General features: G+C 39.7%; 1 protein-coding gene across 1 annotated transcript in view; it reads left to right on the plus strand.

Annotated features, from left to right (window-relative positions):
• LOC119482581 (NACHT, LRR and PYD domains-containing protein 14-like) overlaps positions 1-18441 on the plus strand; it is a gene marked incomplete at its 5' end in the record, with an annotated part of 158976 nt that overhangs the window by 66533 nt on the left and 74002 nt on the right. The window contains one exon of the mRNA XM_037760253.1: positions 11591-11764. Within this exon, the coding sequence (XP_037616181.1) occupies positions 11591-11764 (174 nt within the window). The remainder of the gene's footprint in view (positions 1-11590; positions 11765-18441) is intronic.

Genomic DNA, 18441 nt, shown 5'->3' on the forward strand with positions numbered 1-18441 from the left:
TTGATGTTTGCAGAGTTCAGTCCAGACCGAGAGCAGAGTCTCCAGTACCCAGCTGTCTGTCTATGAAGAGTGACCGGTCCAAAGGTGCTATACTGAACTTCAGTAATGAACCTGGACCCTCAGAGTCAAAGTAAGAGACTGTTTCTACTGTAAGCTGACCTGATGGATGATGATGCATTGAGGATGGAGACTAAATGTTCTGCTAACAGATTTATATTCCTGATGCAGAACTATTAGTGCAGATACTGTTTCAACCTCAGATGGATCTTAGTCTGGGTTTTATAGCCACAAACTACTGATTGTATTTCTGTAACAAAACACCTGAGAACCTCCATTTCACAATTTACACGTCAAGAAAATGTTCATATTTTTGCCCGAACCTTGAAGTCACTGTAAAGAATTACAACTATTCAAACTCTGAAAGAATGTTTAAAATGTGCAATTAATTTACTTGCTACTAACTCATTTACATCACTCATTTTTCAGCTATCTCCGCCAATGTTTTCTGTTGATTTTGTTTGTATGTTAAAGTTTTTACTGAAGTTTATTTGCCAACTAAAATTTAACAAACTTCTTGTGACACAGACAAAGTTAAATCATTTGTGCCATCTTCCTCTTAGTATCTGACAGATGTCAGTCACCTAGAAAAGATGTAATGTGATCAAATAGGACGGCTACAAACTTTTAAACCTCCTAATTAATGACAGTAGCAGTAGTTTGTGTGTTTAGAGCTAGTTAGATGGATTTAACATCAGAGAGTTTATCAAGGATTCATGTGACCTAAAACCTATTAACTTCAGTAATGAACCTGGACCCTCAGAGTCAAAGTAAGAGACTGTTTCTACTGTAAGCTGACCTGATGGATGATGATGCATTGAGGATGAAGACTAAATGTTCTGCTAACAGATTTGTATTCCTCAACATGCAGCTTCATGTTGTACTAACTGAGCAAGAAGAAGAGTCATCTCTGGCTACCATCTATGTTTGGATTATGAAAAAGAGTTGCAACTCAGGAAAATGGCTTAAATTATTCTTTATTATGCAACAGACAATAGTTTTTTTTCTTTTAGATGTTGAGAAGAATCTTAGTCATATAAGTCTGAAAAAGCACATTAGTATTTAATCACATTGATTTAAACATTAAAATGAGATACATTTGATCAAAACTCATTTTAATTCAACCTGTTCAAGCTAAAAGAGATTCTCATGAACACTCCGTGTTATAAAGCTGATTTGTGTGATACACACGCCCTCATAGATAAACTCAAAGGTCAAAGGTTTCCTGTAGATGAATAACAGAGCAGAAGGATGAAGACTGTAGACTGAGGCAGGGTGAGTGTTAATCCAACAGTTTATTACTTTACTGCCAAAGTGTCTGAGTCCGTTTCCTCCCTGTGGACTGTAGAGGAGAGACATGTGACGCTGCCACCTTGTGGTTTCCCGGCGTGCCCTCACAGTATGAGCTCCATGAGCAAGTTGCAGTTCTTTTTCCTCCCATCATGTTATATAGCCTCCAGAATAATATCAATGATTTAAAAGAGACCAAAGAGAGCTGATTATGTCCTTTACTGATTCACAGTCACTTTGGGTAGTTTAGTTTGAGTTAGTTAGGTTTGAACTGAGGTTAGAAGTGGTCTAAATATTGAGGTAGACCAGCAGTCTGAGACACACAGCATGTAACTCTGGTGTTCCTTGTTAGAATAGATTAATATCAATGTTTTAAAAATGTCTGTTGTTCCTCTTTAATAAAGAAACTTCAGCAGATCACTAAATGTTTAATAAGACAGTCAGACAGGAAAAGCAGCTAATTCTTGTTTATTAAAGCAGGAGAGTTCAAATAAAGGAACATTTTCATCACAGACTGAATGCTGAATTCACTACCAACACTTTAACTCTTCTCTGTGACCATCTGAGCTTCAGTGTCGGACAAGTCTGGATATTCTTCACCAACAATCAATAAATGATTTTAGTAATAAAGTAATGTCTCCACAGAGAGAAGAAGAGGAGTCATGCTTCTGTGGAGGAGCCAATGTCCATATCCAGAACAATATGGAGCACTATGACATCTCTGTTCTATCCCAGACAGACAGACACACTGATGAAAGGGGAGTTATCTTCTTGTCATTGTCGTATATCAATACATGCTCATGGAGGATCTCTTGTTGGGTCTCTAAATGATAGAGTACGGTCTAAACCTGCTCAATATGAAAAGCATCTTAAGATAACTTCTGTTATGATTTGACGCTATATAAACATAAATTGAACTGAACTGAACTGAACAGGAGCCACAGACTTTGAACAACATTATCTTTCCTGCTACAGTCTCCTTCTCTGACTTACAAACACACGTCTGGTCCTGCAGAGCGACACGTTGAAACACTATTAAAAATAAATATAAAATCACGTTGACGTTAGTTTTGACTTCAAGAAGGGAAGATGACTTTATAACCTTTACTTCTTTATATGTTCTCATATTGATTATTTTCATATTGGCATTAGAAATAATGAGTTTCTTTGTTTTGTCTTAAACTTTGTTTCTCTCTTTCAGCAGATAGAGGTCTGCAGGAGGTTGTAGATGAACATAAGATCAGTCTGAATAGAGGTCTGCAGGAGGTTGTAGATGAACATAAGATCAGTCTGAGGAGGACATGTGAACGTGTGACTGAAGGAAGTGATGAAACAGGAAGTGGAACCCTCCTCAACAGGATCTACACTGAGCTCTACATCACAGAGGGACAGAGTGAAGAGGTTAATACCCAACATGAGGTGAGGCAGCTTGAGACAGCGTCTAAGAAGAAGACCCTCCATGACGCTCCAATCAAGTGCCGGGACATCTTTAAAGCCTTACCTGACCAACAGGGACACATCAGAGTCGTTCTGACGAACGGCGTCGCTGGCGTTGGAAAAACCTTCTCAGTGCAGAAGTTCACTCTGGACTGGGCAGAGGGCTTGGAGAACCAAGATGTCAGTCTGGTGGTTCTGCTTCCGTTCAGGGAGCTGAACTTGATCAGAGATGAGCGGTTACAGTCTTCTCATGCTGCTCCATGTTTTCCATCCAACATTACAGAAGGTCACAGCAGAGAAGCTCGCTGTCTGTAAAGTTCTGTTCATCTTTGACGGCCTGGATGAAAGCAGACTTTCACTGGATTTCAAGAACAACGAGGTTGTGTCTGATGTCACCCAGAAGTCATCAGTCAAGGTGCTGTTGACAAACCTCATCCAGGGGAATCTGCTTCCCTCAGCTCTCGTCTGGATAACTTCCCGACCTGCAGCAGCCAATCAGATCCCTCCTGCATGTGTTGACAGGGTAACAGAAGTACGAGGCTTCACTGACGCCCAGAAGGAGGAGTACTTCAGGAGGAGAGTCAGTGATGAAGAGCTGTCCAGCAGAATCATCTCACACATCAAGACATCCAGGAGCCTCCACATCATGTGTCTAATCCCAGTCTTCTGCTGGATCACTGCTACAGTTCTGGACCACATGTTGACTACAGACCAGAGAGGAGAGCTGCCCAAGACCCTGACTGACATGTACTCACACTTCCTGTTGATTCAGACAAAGAGGAAGAAGCAGAAGTATGGTGAGGGACATGAGACGAGTCCACAGGAGCTGATGGAGGCTGACAGGGAAGTTCTTCTGAAGCTGGGGAGGCTGGCGTTTGAACAGCTGGAGAAAGGAAACATCATGTTCTACCAAGAAGACCTGGAGCGGTGTGGTCTGGATGGCACAGAGGCCTCGGTGTACTCAGGAGTTTGTACAGAGATCTTCAAAAGAGAGAGTGTGATCTTCCAGAAAACAGTCTACTGCTTTGTTCACCTGAGCATTCAGGAGTTTCTGGCTGCAGTCTACATGGTCCACTGTTACACAAACAGGAACACAGAGGTACTGGAGGACTTCCTGGGAGAGGACTATGTTCATTCAACCCTGGATGACTTCCTGAAGAGAGCCATGGAGAAATCCCTTGAAAGTGAAAATGGCCACCTGGACCTGTTTGTTCGCTTCCTTCATGGCCTCTCTCTGGAGTCCAACCAGAAGCTCTTAGGAGGTCTGCTGGGTCAGACAGACAACAGTCCAGAAATCATCCAGAGAATCATCAACAACCTGAAGAAGATGAACACGTATAAAACCTCTCCTGACAGAAATATCAACATCTTCCACTGTCTGACGGAGATGAACGACCACTCGGTACATCAGGAGATCCAAGAGTTCCTGAAGTCAGAGAACAGATCATGGGAGAAACTCTCTGTGATCCACTGCTCAGCTCTGGCCTACATGCTGCAGATGTCAGAGGAGGTTCTGGATGAGTTGGACCTGATGAAGTACAACACAACAGAACAGGGACGACGGAGACTGATTCCAGCTGTGAGGAACTGCAGAAAAGCTCTGTAAGTCCAGATGTGATTAACTTTATAGATCAGTGTAGATTAGTAGTTTAGTTCTTCAAATATACACACTATAAATTATTCTTAAATATAATATTCTTATAAGTGTTCCACGTGTTTATTACATAAATATGTCAGTTGTATTTTGTCACAGATGTTCTTGAGCTGTTTCAAATGTTGAGTTAAAATGTTTCAGTAGGTTGTGTTTCTAGCTGTCAAGTTAATGAACACTTATTCTATTTATTATAATAATTGTTACATTTTACAGTTTTTTCTTATTTATGTATCTGGGTGATGGAGACGACATGTGAACCTGGTAAAACAAATAAAAAAACAAAAGATCATCTGTCTGGTGGAGCGCTGGGTCTAACCGGTGTAACGGCCAGCAACAGAACGTTTGCTGATCCGGCGGGGAGTCGGGGCGGTCCTGGGATCAGAGTCCTGGTGCTGGGGTTTACACTGGCTGAATTTGAGCTAACTGCTAACTGGGGGTACGTCTCCTGGAGCTGCCGCACACTCTACTCCCGGCGAAGCAGCCTCCCGGCGGCGAGGAGGACGAGGCGGGGGTGCTAGTCGATTTCTCGTTTCTGCTTCTTCTGATTTAATCCAGACGGTGCAGTGTCCGTTCAGAGCATGTCTGTTCAGAACGGGCTGAATGCTTGCAGCTTTCTCCAGAACCGCTCGTACAAACAACTTCACACTCGACATTGTGCTTCGTTGGGTCCCGAGCAACACACCTGCCATGACATAGTTGCGTCACACACCCAAGTCACGGCTACTCATGGTTAGGAACACCGGTGAAATACACTTAGCGGAGGTAGTTTTCAAATAGTTGTATTTTCCTGGAGGTAACATTATTAGTGTTATTTGTTAGTATCAAGTCTTGACACCGGGGAAATACCGTCTTACTCACGGGGGAAAACACACACAGGTTACAGCTTACTCACGGTCACTCCGGTGAAATACAATAGAAGAGTTTGGTTGTAAAGTGAACTGCAGTCAATGAACCACGGTCTGCTCTCTGTGGACGACATGCTGGACTCAGTCTGCAGAGCCCAGAAGCCCCGCCCCCGCTGCTGCACAGAGCGCCGCTCACTTGATTATTCAAAGTTTAATAATATTGAACGCGCGTCCACAGCAATACACCCACCATGAGTGAAGTTGAGTGGATGATAGTGTTGTCACGATACCAAAATTCTGACTTTGATACGACACCCTGCCTAAATATCTCGATACCGATACTGACACGATGACACGGCAAAAATCTAAAACATCAGGAAAAGTAATGGAGTAATAGATGACCGAACATGGAACTTAAAATTATTTTTTATCATTTTAAATTTTTTAAATGTAACAATTTATTCATTAAAACTGAAATGGTATGCAGTAATCTGATGTCCCCTTTACTTAAGTTTATGTGATTTCTTTGATAGTTAATTTTATATTTGCATTTATTTTTATAATGCACACATGATTACATTTAATCTGTATTCTTATTTCTATTATTCTTATAGCTCATCTATGTTTTTATATATTTTTATTCTATAATGGAACAACTGTAATTTCCCCTGGGGATAAAAACGTATTTCTTACAGCGTTTAATACGTTTTTTTTTTTTTTTTTTTTTTAAACAGGCAGAGAGTGTTATAGCAGCACGGAAAACGACGAGAAGCTTCCAAAACAAAAACCTAGAAAACGATAATAAATTCAGATTAAGTTCTGAGAAGTTGATGAAAGAAAAGCTGCTAAAATCAGGAAGACACCACAGTAACTGTAGAAAGTAAAATAATACTTTAACACGTTACAGAGACACACGGTAAAATAACACTTTAACACGTTACAGAGACACACGGTAAAATAACACTTTAACACGTTACAGAGACACACGGTAAAATAACACTTTAACACGTTACAGAGACACACGGTAAAATAACACTTTAACACGTTACAGAGACACACGGTAAAATAATACTTTAACATGTTACACAGACACACGGTAAAATAATACTTTAACACGTTACAGAGACACACGGTAAAATAATACTTTAACACGTTACAGAGACACACGGTAAAATAATACTTTAACATGTTACAGAGACACACGGTAAAATAACACTTTAACATGTTACAGAGACACACGGTAAAATAATACTTTAACATGTTACAGAGACACACGGTAAAATAACACTTTAACACGTTACAGAGACACACGGTAAAATAATACTTTAACATGTTACAGAGACACACGGTAAAATAATACTTTAACACGTTACAGAGACACACGGTAAAATAATACTTTAACACGTTACAGAGACACACGGTAAAATAACACTTTAACACGTTACAGAGACACACGGTAAAATAATACTTTAACACGTTACAGAGACACACGGTAAAATAATACTTTAACCATGTTACAGAGACACACGGTAAAATAATACTTTAACACAAGCTCTTTGGTGGATTATGTGTTCTTCAGGAGATGCTTGGACAGATTCAGAAAAGATGGAAATACACAGCTTCCACCAATAACAGCGGTCTGATGAATATATAACAGCAGAATGATAGAATTCAGACTTTTTAAGAGATCTTATACACACCAAAGATCAATGTTATGTTTTTCATGCTGATACACTGATAACATCTTTCTGATGACATTATGTTGAAAATAATGAAACCTTATTGGTTCATTAACTGTGTTTGTGAGCTGAATAAGTTTGATGCTCAGAAAAGAGTGTTAATGACAAAACGCCATGCAGTCATCAAAATATCTAATTATATAAATGTTTAATTATGTACAGGTCTAATATTATTACACGATTTGTTTCATTTCTCTACCGTTTGGCAGCAGTCACTGAATTTTCCCATTTATGGACGTGAACCTGACAGCAGCAGGTTAGTTAGCAAAGAGAGGTCATCTTTATCAACTGTATTATTATTACTTATTCACTGAGTTTTAAAAATGCTTTTCTAATCAAGAAGGCCTCATGCTAACTTTGTGGAGACAGACCTGGGATCAGATCTCACTGACAGACTGGACATTATGGAAGCCTCAATGTAACTACATGTTCTCTCTCTTCATCTGCAAGATTAAAGAAAAACAAAGATTAAAAGTCTGCAGGTTTGAGAGAGAGTGATGAGAATTATTGTTTCATGTCAACCAGTGAGATAAGATTAGCTGAACCACTGATGTGAGGAGCAAATGTTAATCAAAGAAGTATATATCAAACTGTTTAGTCATCAAATGCATGAAGTAAATATAAACTGTCCTCTTTCATAATAATCTTATTTTGTCATTTTTGTGTCATGACAGACTTTCTGACTGTGAACTCTCAGATACTCACTGTGAAGTTGTGGCCTCAGCTCTGAAGTCCAACCCCTCCCATCTGAGAGAGCTGGACCTGAGTAACAACGAGCTGAAGGATTCAGGAGTGAAGCTGTCTGCTGGACTGGAGAGTCCAAACTGTAGACTGGAGACTCTGAGGTCAGTTCACTGACTGTAGTTTATGTAGTTTGTACACAAACTCTCTACGCACACAGCAGAAGCTTCAGTTGGTTGCAATCTCCTTACGTCACCGCTAGATACCGCCAGATCCTACACACTGGACCTTTAACCACAGACCTTATTTCAGACACCTAACTAAAAACCCATTGACCTCCAGACGAGGGAACAGGAAGTGCTAAAATGCTAACTCATCTCTGGGTTTTAGGACTCATTCCTGTAGCTCTCTATGTGAACATGTCTAAAGGTTGCAGCACTCTTCAACAAACACGTATTGCACCAACTTAAAGGCACATAAGTGATGATTATGAACGACACCATCTAACCAGAGGTTTCTATGGTTCTAAGTTATTTCCCACGTTCTTGTTGACAGCAGATCTAACTGTGCTCTGTTTTCATGTCAGCATTGTCTAATTATTTGAAGCCACAGACATTTAGATTGCATCAAAAACCAAATAAATATTCTGCATCAGAAACATCTTAGCAGGTTCATATTTTTCTCAAGTCTATCTGAATACAATACTCACATGTTCATATGTACATTCAAAGAGTTATTGATGTCTGTCATCATTCCTTCTGTCTGTGAAGCAATCCCCGTTTAACCTGAGTGTTACGAGATGAGGACTAAATCCACCGTCTTGTTCTGTGTAAAATGACCTGTAAAGTTGATCTTAAACTAATCGGAGGCTTCAGCAGTCTGAGTTAGACGTATTAGGGCTGGGTGACCTGGACAAAATCAAATATCACAATATTTTTGACCAAATACTTCGATATCGATATTGCGACGATATTGTAGGATTGACCATTGGTGCTTTCACAAATTATTTACACCATGAGATTTTTGATAAATAATCATCAGTAATGTGGATCTCATGACGAAGTGTAAATGACAAATAATAGAACAGCTAGAACAGTCAGGTAAGTTCAGATAATTACATCCCTTTATTGAAATGTAGCCTTTAAAACCAGGAAAAGACGACACTGATGCCATATCACGATAAAACAATATCCAAAATCTAAGATGATATCTCGTCTCATATCACGATATCGATATAATATGGATATATTGCCCAGCCTTAGTATGTATCCAGTCAGTATGTTGTGTTTGACAGTTTCCTTGTTGAGCTGCAGGAGGATTAGTAACTCAAAGAGGAATTTGGTACTAAACAGTCTGTAACTTTGGTAAACACTAGGGGCGGGAAAAAAATCAATTCACCTTTGTGTCGCAATTTTTTCATTACGATTAAAAAATAGATTTTTTAATGCCAGAATCGATATATTTGCTCCATTTGAGTCTATGTGGAGGTAGAAGGAAGTTACCGCTTTTATTGTTGTAGTCTGAGTAACGTGACTTCATATCTGTTCCAACCAAAACAAACCACAGCGAGCCGAAACGAGAAAGTCTAAAACGTTGGAGGGTCAGCGTGGATACGACCTACACCCTCACATGTTAAATCCAGCGTGGTAAACACTAAACATCCAGTAAAGGATGGAAACACTTTGGCTTTCACACATTGACAGGAAAAGCAGAGCTAGACATCACGGCTAAAGCTGCATGCTAACTCTGTCACGGACAGGAAACGTTATCGTATGGCGGTAACGTGGCGGTCGAGCTGGCCGTCGCTCTCATCTCCGTGGTGAAATGGGCCGACTCTACAACTGTAGAGCACCCATATACTGACATTTATGTTAATGTATTTAGCCTTTGATTTTTGAGTTTTGCTGGAAAAAATGTAATAAATACTTCCTGACAATGACTGATATATTTGACTTCAGGACATCTCTGACTACATACATGCTGAAAATCAAACAGTTTTACTGGATTCATTTAGATATTTTCCAAATTAAAAGTCCCTAAAAAGTGTATGATTCAACTTTTTCCCATGGTCTAGTGTTAAAAACAGTTAACAAAAACCACAATAAATTGTAATATCGAATCACAATACTTAAAAATCACAATACATATTGAATCAGGAGATAGTTGAATCGATCCAGCCCTAGTAAACACTCACTTGATTTGTCGGACTCAGACTGCTGAATCTTCATATCAGTTCAGTTGAACTTCTGAAGTCATTTCTTACAGTGTAGTTGTGTTATGAAGGGCCCACTTCACAGGAGGAATGATTACTGCCACCAATAACTCTTTTAATGTACATATGACATGTGGCTGTTGTTTATAGACACACTTGAACAAATGTGGACCTTTCCTGTAAATGACATAAACCTGCTAAGCTCCCAGATACAGTGAGAAGAAGGCCATGTAATAAATGAAGTAATGAAGTCCAACAAGTCTGATTTGATATTGATCCTCTAATTCCAGACTTGACAGAGATCAGCAGCATGTTATTGATGTGTGTTTGACATGAACAGGTGTATGAATGTTGTGGTAACATCTGGATGATGTCTGTAGAAGGCTGACATTATGATGATCCACAATAACACAATGACAAAGTCACTCTACTCATTTTAGGGAAAAGATCATTGATTAGGACATAGTGATGTTGAGCTACACATTTAAAACCTGAACACATCTGACTGGATTATAAAGTGATTTTTATCTTCATCATTTATTCTTTATTCAGATTGTGGAACTGCAGGTTGTCAGAGATCAGCTGTGCTTCTCTGATCTCAGCTCTGAAGTCCAACCCCTCCCATCTGAGAGAGCTGAATCTGAGTGCAAACAACCTGAAGGATTCAGGAGTGAAGCTGCTGTCTGATCTTGTGGAGAGTCCACACTGTAGACTGGAGACTCTGAGGTCAGTAGAGGGTCGGAGTCGGTTCATGCTGGTTTCAGCAGTATTGTTGTGATGTGTTTCCTCCGTTAAGCTGTGAGAGGAGAACGGTGACACACACAGAGAGAGAGAGAACAGTCAGCCAATCAGATCAGCCAGAAGCTTGTTGTGATCATGTGTTAGAGTTGATGTGAAGAAGATGTTGTTGTTGTGTTCATGTCTCCAGGAAAAACACTGAGTATCTTAATGCTAAAGTCCATTTTCTTCTTCAGTGGTTTAGTCCATTGACTGTGGCAGAGCATTGTTGAGCTACACATTTAAAACCTTCATATATCACAACACCTGACTTCATCATGTTAAATAAATTATAAAACAAACATAAATATGAAGAATAAATAAATAATCTCTATTTCAGCTATCAGACAATAACAAATATATTCACTATTTACTTTTCTATAAATGTTATGAAGCTTTATGATTCTTTTACTGACTGAAGAGTTTAAACTGAAGATGCTTTGATTTTATGACTCCACTATTCCTAAAATATATATTGTAGATGAGTTTTGTTCACATTTCCCCAAAATCCATCCTGACATATTTGACATCTTTAGAAACTTTGAGATGTTGAGTTGAATCTTGAATCAGTTTCTGTGGTTTTTATTTGTGTTTGGCTGCTCAACATGAGTTTGTATAGATGGATCCACTGGTGGAGCTGTCAGAGTTTAAGAGGTGAAGTCACTACGTCTTTATTGAAGTAGCAGCACGTTGTCATTAATATTAATGAGAGCTCTGTTTCACTGTTTGTGTTTAACAGTTTTTAACCTGCATCCTGTTGGCTTCAGGTGTTTAGAGTTTACATTTTATAAACTTCTACGTTCTAAACCTTCTTCAGCTCTGAACTCATTATTAAACAATGAATGATTTCAAGCAGGAACGTTGTCTTCTAAACTTACATCATTTATTCTTTATTCAGATTGTGGAGCTGCAGTTTGTCAGAGATCAGCTGTGCTCCTCTGGCCTCAGCTCTGAAGTCCAACCCCTCCCATCTGAGAGAGCTGGATCTGAGTGACAACAAGCTGAAGGATTCAGGAGTGAAGCTCCTGTGTGGTTTTCTGGAGAGTCCACACTGTAGACTGGAGACTCTGAGGTCAGTTCACTGACTCTCTGTTACTGTTAGATATCTTATATGTTTAATTAACAATTGAACCTGATTTATGTACAAACATAACTTCCATCCATAAAGTTGTTAATGTCCTTTTCTTCATATTTTCATGTTTCTTGAACTAAATTCAGTCTGCAGTCACTAAAGACTTGTGTTTCTTAAAGAAAGTGTAGAAAATGTCCTCTGTTAGTTGTTAAAGTAAATGAATGTTTATCATTGTTGGTAAATGGTCACATCTGGATACAGAAGATCCTCTGAACTAATATTGGTTCTAAATTGATCAAGTTTACTTCATGAAGTAGAAATATTTCTCTGGTTTCTGTTTGTTTCAACGTGTTCCACAAATAATGTCTGATCATTGATATTGATCCTTCAGCACACACACATAGATGAACACAGAGATCAGCAGCATGTTATTGATGTGTGTTGACATGAACAGGTGTATGAATGTTGATGTGACATTTGGATGATGAACACATCTGATTGGATTATAAAGTGATTTTTATCTTCATCATTTATTCTTTATTCAGATTGTGGAGCTGCAGTTTGTCAGAGATCAGCTGTGGCTTCTCTGGCCTCAGCTCTGAAGTCCAACCCCTCCCATCTGAGAGAGCTGGATCTGAGAGTCAACGACCTGAAGGATTCAGATGTGAAGCTGCTGTCTGATCTGGTGAAGAGTCCACACTGTAGACTGGAGACTCTGAGGTCAGTAGAGGGTCGGAGTCGGTCCATGCTGGTTTCAGCAGTATTGTTGTGATGTGTTTCCTCCGTTAAGCTGTGAGAGGAGAACGGTGACACACAGAGAGAGAGAACAGTCAGCCAATCAGATCAGCCAGAAGCTTGTTGTGATCATGTGTTAGAGTTGATGTGAAGAAGATGTTGTTGTTGTTGTGTTCATGTCTCCAGGAAATAAAGCTGGATTACAGCTGACAGCATCACATCATGTATAGAGACAGTGGTCCTCATCCATCAAACTGTCGTACCATCAACTCTGATCAGAAAGTCTTTGTTCTCTCATTGATCAGTTCATCTCTGTCACAGCTCTGAGATCAGTCTGACTGAAGCCTCAGATCACTGGCTCTTATTTCATAGAACCGTGGTTACATTTAGTAACCATGATGTGGTCTGCCCATAGAGCTATTAAAGGAGGGTAACGGGATGAGGGTGTGGAGGTTTAGTGTCTTTATTAACTCGTTCCAGTCCACTAGGAGCAGCACACTGGAATGAGTGAGGACCAGAGGAGGTGCAGACTTTAGGAACGACCACACTGATGAATTAGCTAGAAGATAAATTGCGGTTCCTGTTGGAGATATTGAGTAGTGAGCGGAGATATGGAGGTTGGTTTCTGCTAATGATAGTTTATAAATGAACTGTGTGCTGCATCAGTGACTGACAGCTGATGAAGGGAGTCTCTGTGAACACTGATTCATGACTTTTGTTCTCTTCTTCTCTCAACAGCTGGAAGGGGGTGTGATCTCTGTCAGAGTGAGTTATCAGAAAAGTGGATGTGTTGAGAGGATCAGCCGTGTCCTGATGATCCACAGAGGTTCACCACCTGGACCTGCATCTGATTTTGTCTTTGTTTATTCATTCATATATTCTGAACCCAAAGTGCCTCTGCAGAATAGTTCAGTTCATGACAACATAACTGTAGATGAACACATTTAAATAGATCTTTCTGCTCTGCTTTGTGTCGCAGCTCCACCCTGTGGAACGATGGAGTTTTGCTGTTTACTTCCACATATTTCTAAATAAGTTAATAAAGTTACCCTATTAAAACCGAGCCCTCAGGAAGAGCGTCTGCATATGACATGATAACTGACTGATAGGTAAACATGACACAGGTAGATGTGATTACTGTGGACAAGAGGAAACGGTGGAGCATGTCATGTTGCATTGTGGGAGATATGAGGAAGAAAGAAGGCCTCAAAGAGATTAAAGTACACTTTGATTTAATAGATATTTGTAATGGAAAATGACATTGTATGTAATGATGTCTCTTTATGCAACAGTGGAGAGTTCCTGTCTGTGTGCTCTTCGTCTCATGTAGTGGGAAAGTACTGAGTGTTGACTTTTACTGGGACACTGTCTGAGTAAAACAACTCCTTTTCTCACAGTCCCTGTTGTAGATTTCTATATAATCACATTGTAATAATCTCCTGCAGTGCACTCTTCTGCAGACTTTGTGTGACTCTGTATAACCAGTGCCTCTTCTTGCAAGAATAAAATACAACAAAGACATTTCATCTGTTTGAGATCCTTATTTCAACGTTCATTAGGACTCATCTCGGAATATTGACAGAATTTCCATTACATATTCTACCAAAGAACTCACTAAATGAGTGTTATAGAACATTATTTCAGTATCTTAGACAAATTAATATGATTGGAAAAATATGAGGTTGTTTGTTTTCTTTTTCTTTTCTTTATTTTTTTGGGATATAGTAATTATTAGCCAGAATGATCCACACTCCTTCCTTTGGGTTCCTGCACACATAGGGGTGGAAGGAAATGAGAATGCAGATATATTGGCCAAACAGTCATTAAAACGACACTTAATTGACATACAAATACCGTTAAGTAAAGCAGAGGTTAAAACTACTAGGACTACATGCACAAAACCTGGCAAGAATACTGTGACTTTAGTGACACAGGGAGACATCTGTACAGTATTCAGAACCATGTAGGAGCTGGTGGAAGAGATGGTTCATTACCCGTCTGAGAATAGGACATACAGGATTAAACCAAACACTCCGTAGAATAGACAAGCACCCAACTGGACTATGCACGCACTGTAATAAACCGGGAAACTGTCAAACATGTTCTTTATAAAGGGCAACAAATATGACAAAGAAAGAAGTTAATTGATATCAGGAGTAGATGATGGAAATATTACAATCTGCTAGGAAAGACATCTAAGAAAGTACACAATCTTCTAATGTATTACTTAAGGGCAACAGGAATAATGGAGAGAATTTAATTAATAATATTATTATTGTTATTATTATTATTATTATTATTTTATTATTTCATTTTATTTATTTATTTATTTTTTCCAGCTTGACTATTTTCTGTCATTTTGACCAGAAAGTGACTTTTTGTAGTTGGTGCTGCAGCCTTTAACCTTTAACCTTTGACCTCTAACCAGCATGGATGAGAACACTTTAAAGCAGCTGGTGAAGCTCACTCAGGATGGACAGGTTGACTCTCTGCAGAGACTGATCAGCAGCTCTGAGGTTCAGTCTGTCAGCAGGAGACACTTCGGTCGGTCTGGGACACCCTGCTGCACTATTGCTTGCCAGGAGAAGGACACCTGGACATGCTGCAGTATCTCATAAAGCAGGTGTGCATGGATGTGGAGCTGCACAACAACGACTACAAGAGGCCTCTGCACGAAGCTGCTTCCATGAGCCACCAGGCCTGTGTTAGCTACCTGCTGCAGGAAGGAGCCAACGTGGACAGTCTGAAGAAAGCTGACTGGTGAGGATGATTAATGCATGTTAAACCAGGGAGGCAGATGATATAAAAAGAAATGTTGTGTATGCATGCAGCGCCCTCTGTTGGCTTTAAATATGCCTTATTTTGCTGTGTGCATCAGCTGAACCTCATCATGCAGCAGACAACATCACACATCCCCAGAGACTCAGGGGGCTTTGTGAGGACGCTTGAAGACGAGGCTTTCTGTGTTTTCCTGACATGTTCCATAAGATCATGCCACAGGTGGACATGCTTTTCAACCAGCTGCAGAAGAGGAACATGGACCCTGTCTTCATCAGAGCACTGGTCCAGAGGTTCACAGACAGCATGCTAACCATCAGATAAATAACTCCCAGATATTTACTATTAGCTGATAAAGCTGTTGTTAGAAAGATGAGTTGCTCACTTCCAACAGTCTGTAAAAGCCTGAATGTGCCTTGTCATCAAAGTGAATGAACATCATAGAAAAGCACATCACAATAATATCTGTTTAGAAGTTTAAAAAGGAAAAGAGACAATCAGAGTTGGATAATAATGCAGGTAAAGTAGTTATTAAACACAATCCACCAGGTCAGCTTCTAGAAGAGGCCTAGTTGTTATTGAAGATGAATTTAATTGTTATGCAGACTATACGCAGGCTAAATGCACAGCAGAATAACACTACATTGCATCTGGATCATGAATGTAATATAAAAAAAAGTGAATTATATAACCATACTGTAAACAACAGTGAGTATATTGCACACAATGAATAGAATTGCACATGGATCCGTTCTCTTTATACATCCATGATTAAAACCAATACCAGCCATTTCTCATATTATAGAAGATAATATTTGCTTGTAACAAACAGAAAGAATGAGATAAACTCTGAATTCAGTCGAGGCTTCACTTCAGTTTCTCAACTGACTACAAACAGATTACGTTCTGGATTTAGGTGTAAAGTCAGCTCCTTCATATTTAATATGTTTGATGTCAAATAAACAAACAGAACTGATTAACATGCGTTACTCTAGACTTTATATTCACTAATCATGTCCGTACAGGAGGATTCCAGTTTCATGTGTGACTCTGCCAGTTTTCACGTTACATGACTGAACACAGACACATAAAGTCGCCGTGGAGCTTCTTCCCTCAGAAATCCGTGTTGAAGCGGTCGTTCTCACCACCGTTCATGTTCTGTTGTTCCTGCTGGAGCTGCTTTCTGCCAGCAGATGTCACCGTTCCTTCTGTTTTACCACAAAGGAGGTTTATCAGAATGGATGCAGTGAACACTGAGCTGATGCTGGTGAATGCTTTCTTCCTGACTGACTTGGTGTTATAAAGGTTAAGTGTCATCATGATGTAGTTAAACTGGATTTAAAATGATGGAAACTGGATTTGAAATTAAACTCGGCACACAAGTTTCACAAACGTCCACTTGGACTCAAGTATGACCTGATTAGAGTTTGGTGGTCAAAGGTCAAAGGTCACCGTGTCCTCAGAAAACACATTTTAACCATAACTCAAGAATTCATCTGCTAATTATGACACTTTCACACAGATGTTAATTATGATGAAATGATGAAGTGATGACATTTTGGGCAGACGTGGATGTAAACTGTAACTTGACTGGTTGGGGGGGCAGACAACCGTGAGGCGGGAATTCTAGTTTCTTTCTTTTTGAAGACAAAACAAGTTTATTTATTCCATCAATGTTTAAGTATTTTGAGTTAACTCATTTTAAAATAAGTTATCTAACTTTGTGATATGAACAAAGAAACGTAGCTAACGTTAGTGTTAACGGACACTTCACTTTTTAAAACTTCAACATGTTTCTGTGGTTTTCTGTCCACATTTAAGATGAACTAATATCTGTTACTGCTCTGGACAGTGAACTCATCATCGTAGTAAAGATGAGACTGCCAGCTATTCTGTCATATTAGTATTTCAACAGAACCTCTTTAACATCTCACACAGTAAATGAAAGTGACAGTGTTCCTCAGCAGGGAGAGAAAACTGCATGTAGAATTGTAGACATGAGTGATGACATCAAATGCCAACTTCTGGAAGGAATAAAGGCAAGCCCATACTTTGCCATACAGCTGGACGAGTCGACTGACGTTAGCAATGCCGCTTTATTGTTCGTTTTTGTAAGATACTGCAAGGACAGTAATCTTCACGAGGATCTATTGTTTTGCAAGGAGCTTCCAACAAGAACAACGGCAGATCATGTAATGCGCTGCCTTGATGATTACTTCACCGAAAAAGGTCTTGATTGGAAATACTGTACAGGTGTTTGCACAGACGGCGCTGCATCAATGACGGGAAGACATCGTGGTGTTGTCAAACAGATCCAGGAGAGGACGCACTGTTTCTTACATCGGGAAAGTCTAGCTACAAAGCAGATGTCACCAGAACTGCATGAAGTCATGAACGTGGCTGTGAAAACTGTTAACTATATTAAGAAAAATGCACTCAACTCAAGGTGTTTTGCTGCTTTGTGTGAAAGACTTGATGCAGATCATTTGCAGATCTGTTGTACCACAGTGAAGTAAGGTGGCTTTCAAGGGGACATGTGCTTAATCGCCTTTTTGAACTGAGAGGAAGAAGTGCACACATTTGTGGAAGAGCAGCACTCCCCTCTTGCTGAGCATTACACTGATGGGAACTTTTGTGCAAAACTGGCCTACTTATCAGATCTATCTGACCAGTTAAATCAGCTCAATATATCAATGCAAGGCAGAAACAGACAGACAAAATTGAGGGCTTCAAGAAAAAACGTATTCTGTGGAACAGAAGAGTCAAGGAGGGACGATTTGACGTGTTTTCCACTCCTCAGTGAAAACTTTGGAAGCCACTCCTCATGTCAACATATCCAGTGTTATAACCCAGCATTTGACTCAGTTGTCAGGAAAGTTTACAGACTACTTCCCAGAAGATGCACGAGATGGAAACCTTTGGAGTTTTGGACCCTTTCTCTGTGGATCCTGCTTCAGAAGACTCTCTCCACTGTGTTGGAAAATGAAGTGATGGAACTATCAGCAGACAGCAGCCTGAAGCTTCAGCTCACACAAGTAGACCTTGCTTCATTCTGGATTACTGGCTGCCAGTCAATATCCCTCTCTGTCAAACGGGCAATCAAATTTCTGTTGCCTTTCACCACCACCTATTTATGTGAGTCAGGGTTTTCCATTGTGACTGTC

This window comes from Sebastes umbrosus, chromosome 23 (genome assembly GCF_015220745.1).
Source record: "Sebastes umbrosus isolate fSebUmb1 chromosome 23, fSebUmb1.pri, whole genome shotgun sequence".
NCBI classification, from domain to species: domain Eukaryota; kingdom Metazoa; phylum Chordata; class Actinopteri; order Perciformes; family Sebastidae; genus Sebastes; species Sebastes umbrosus.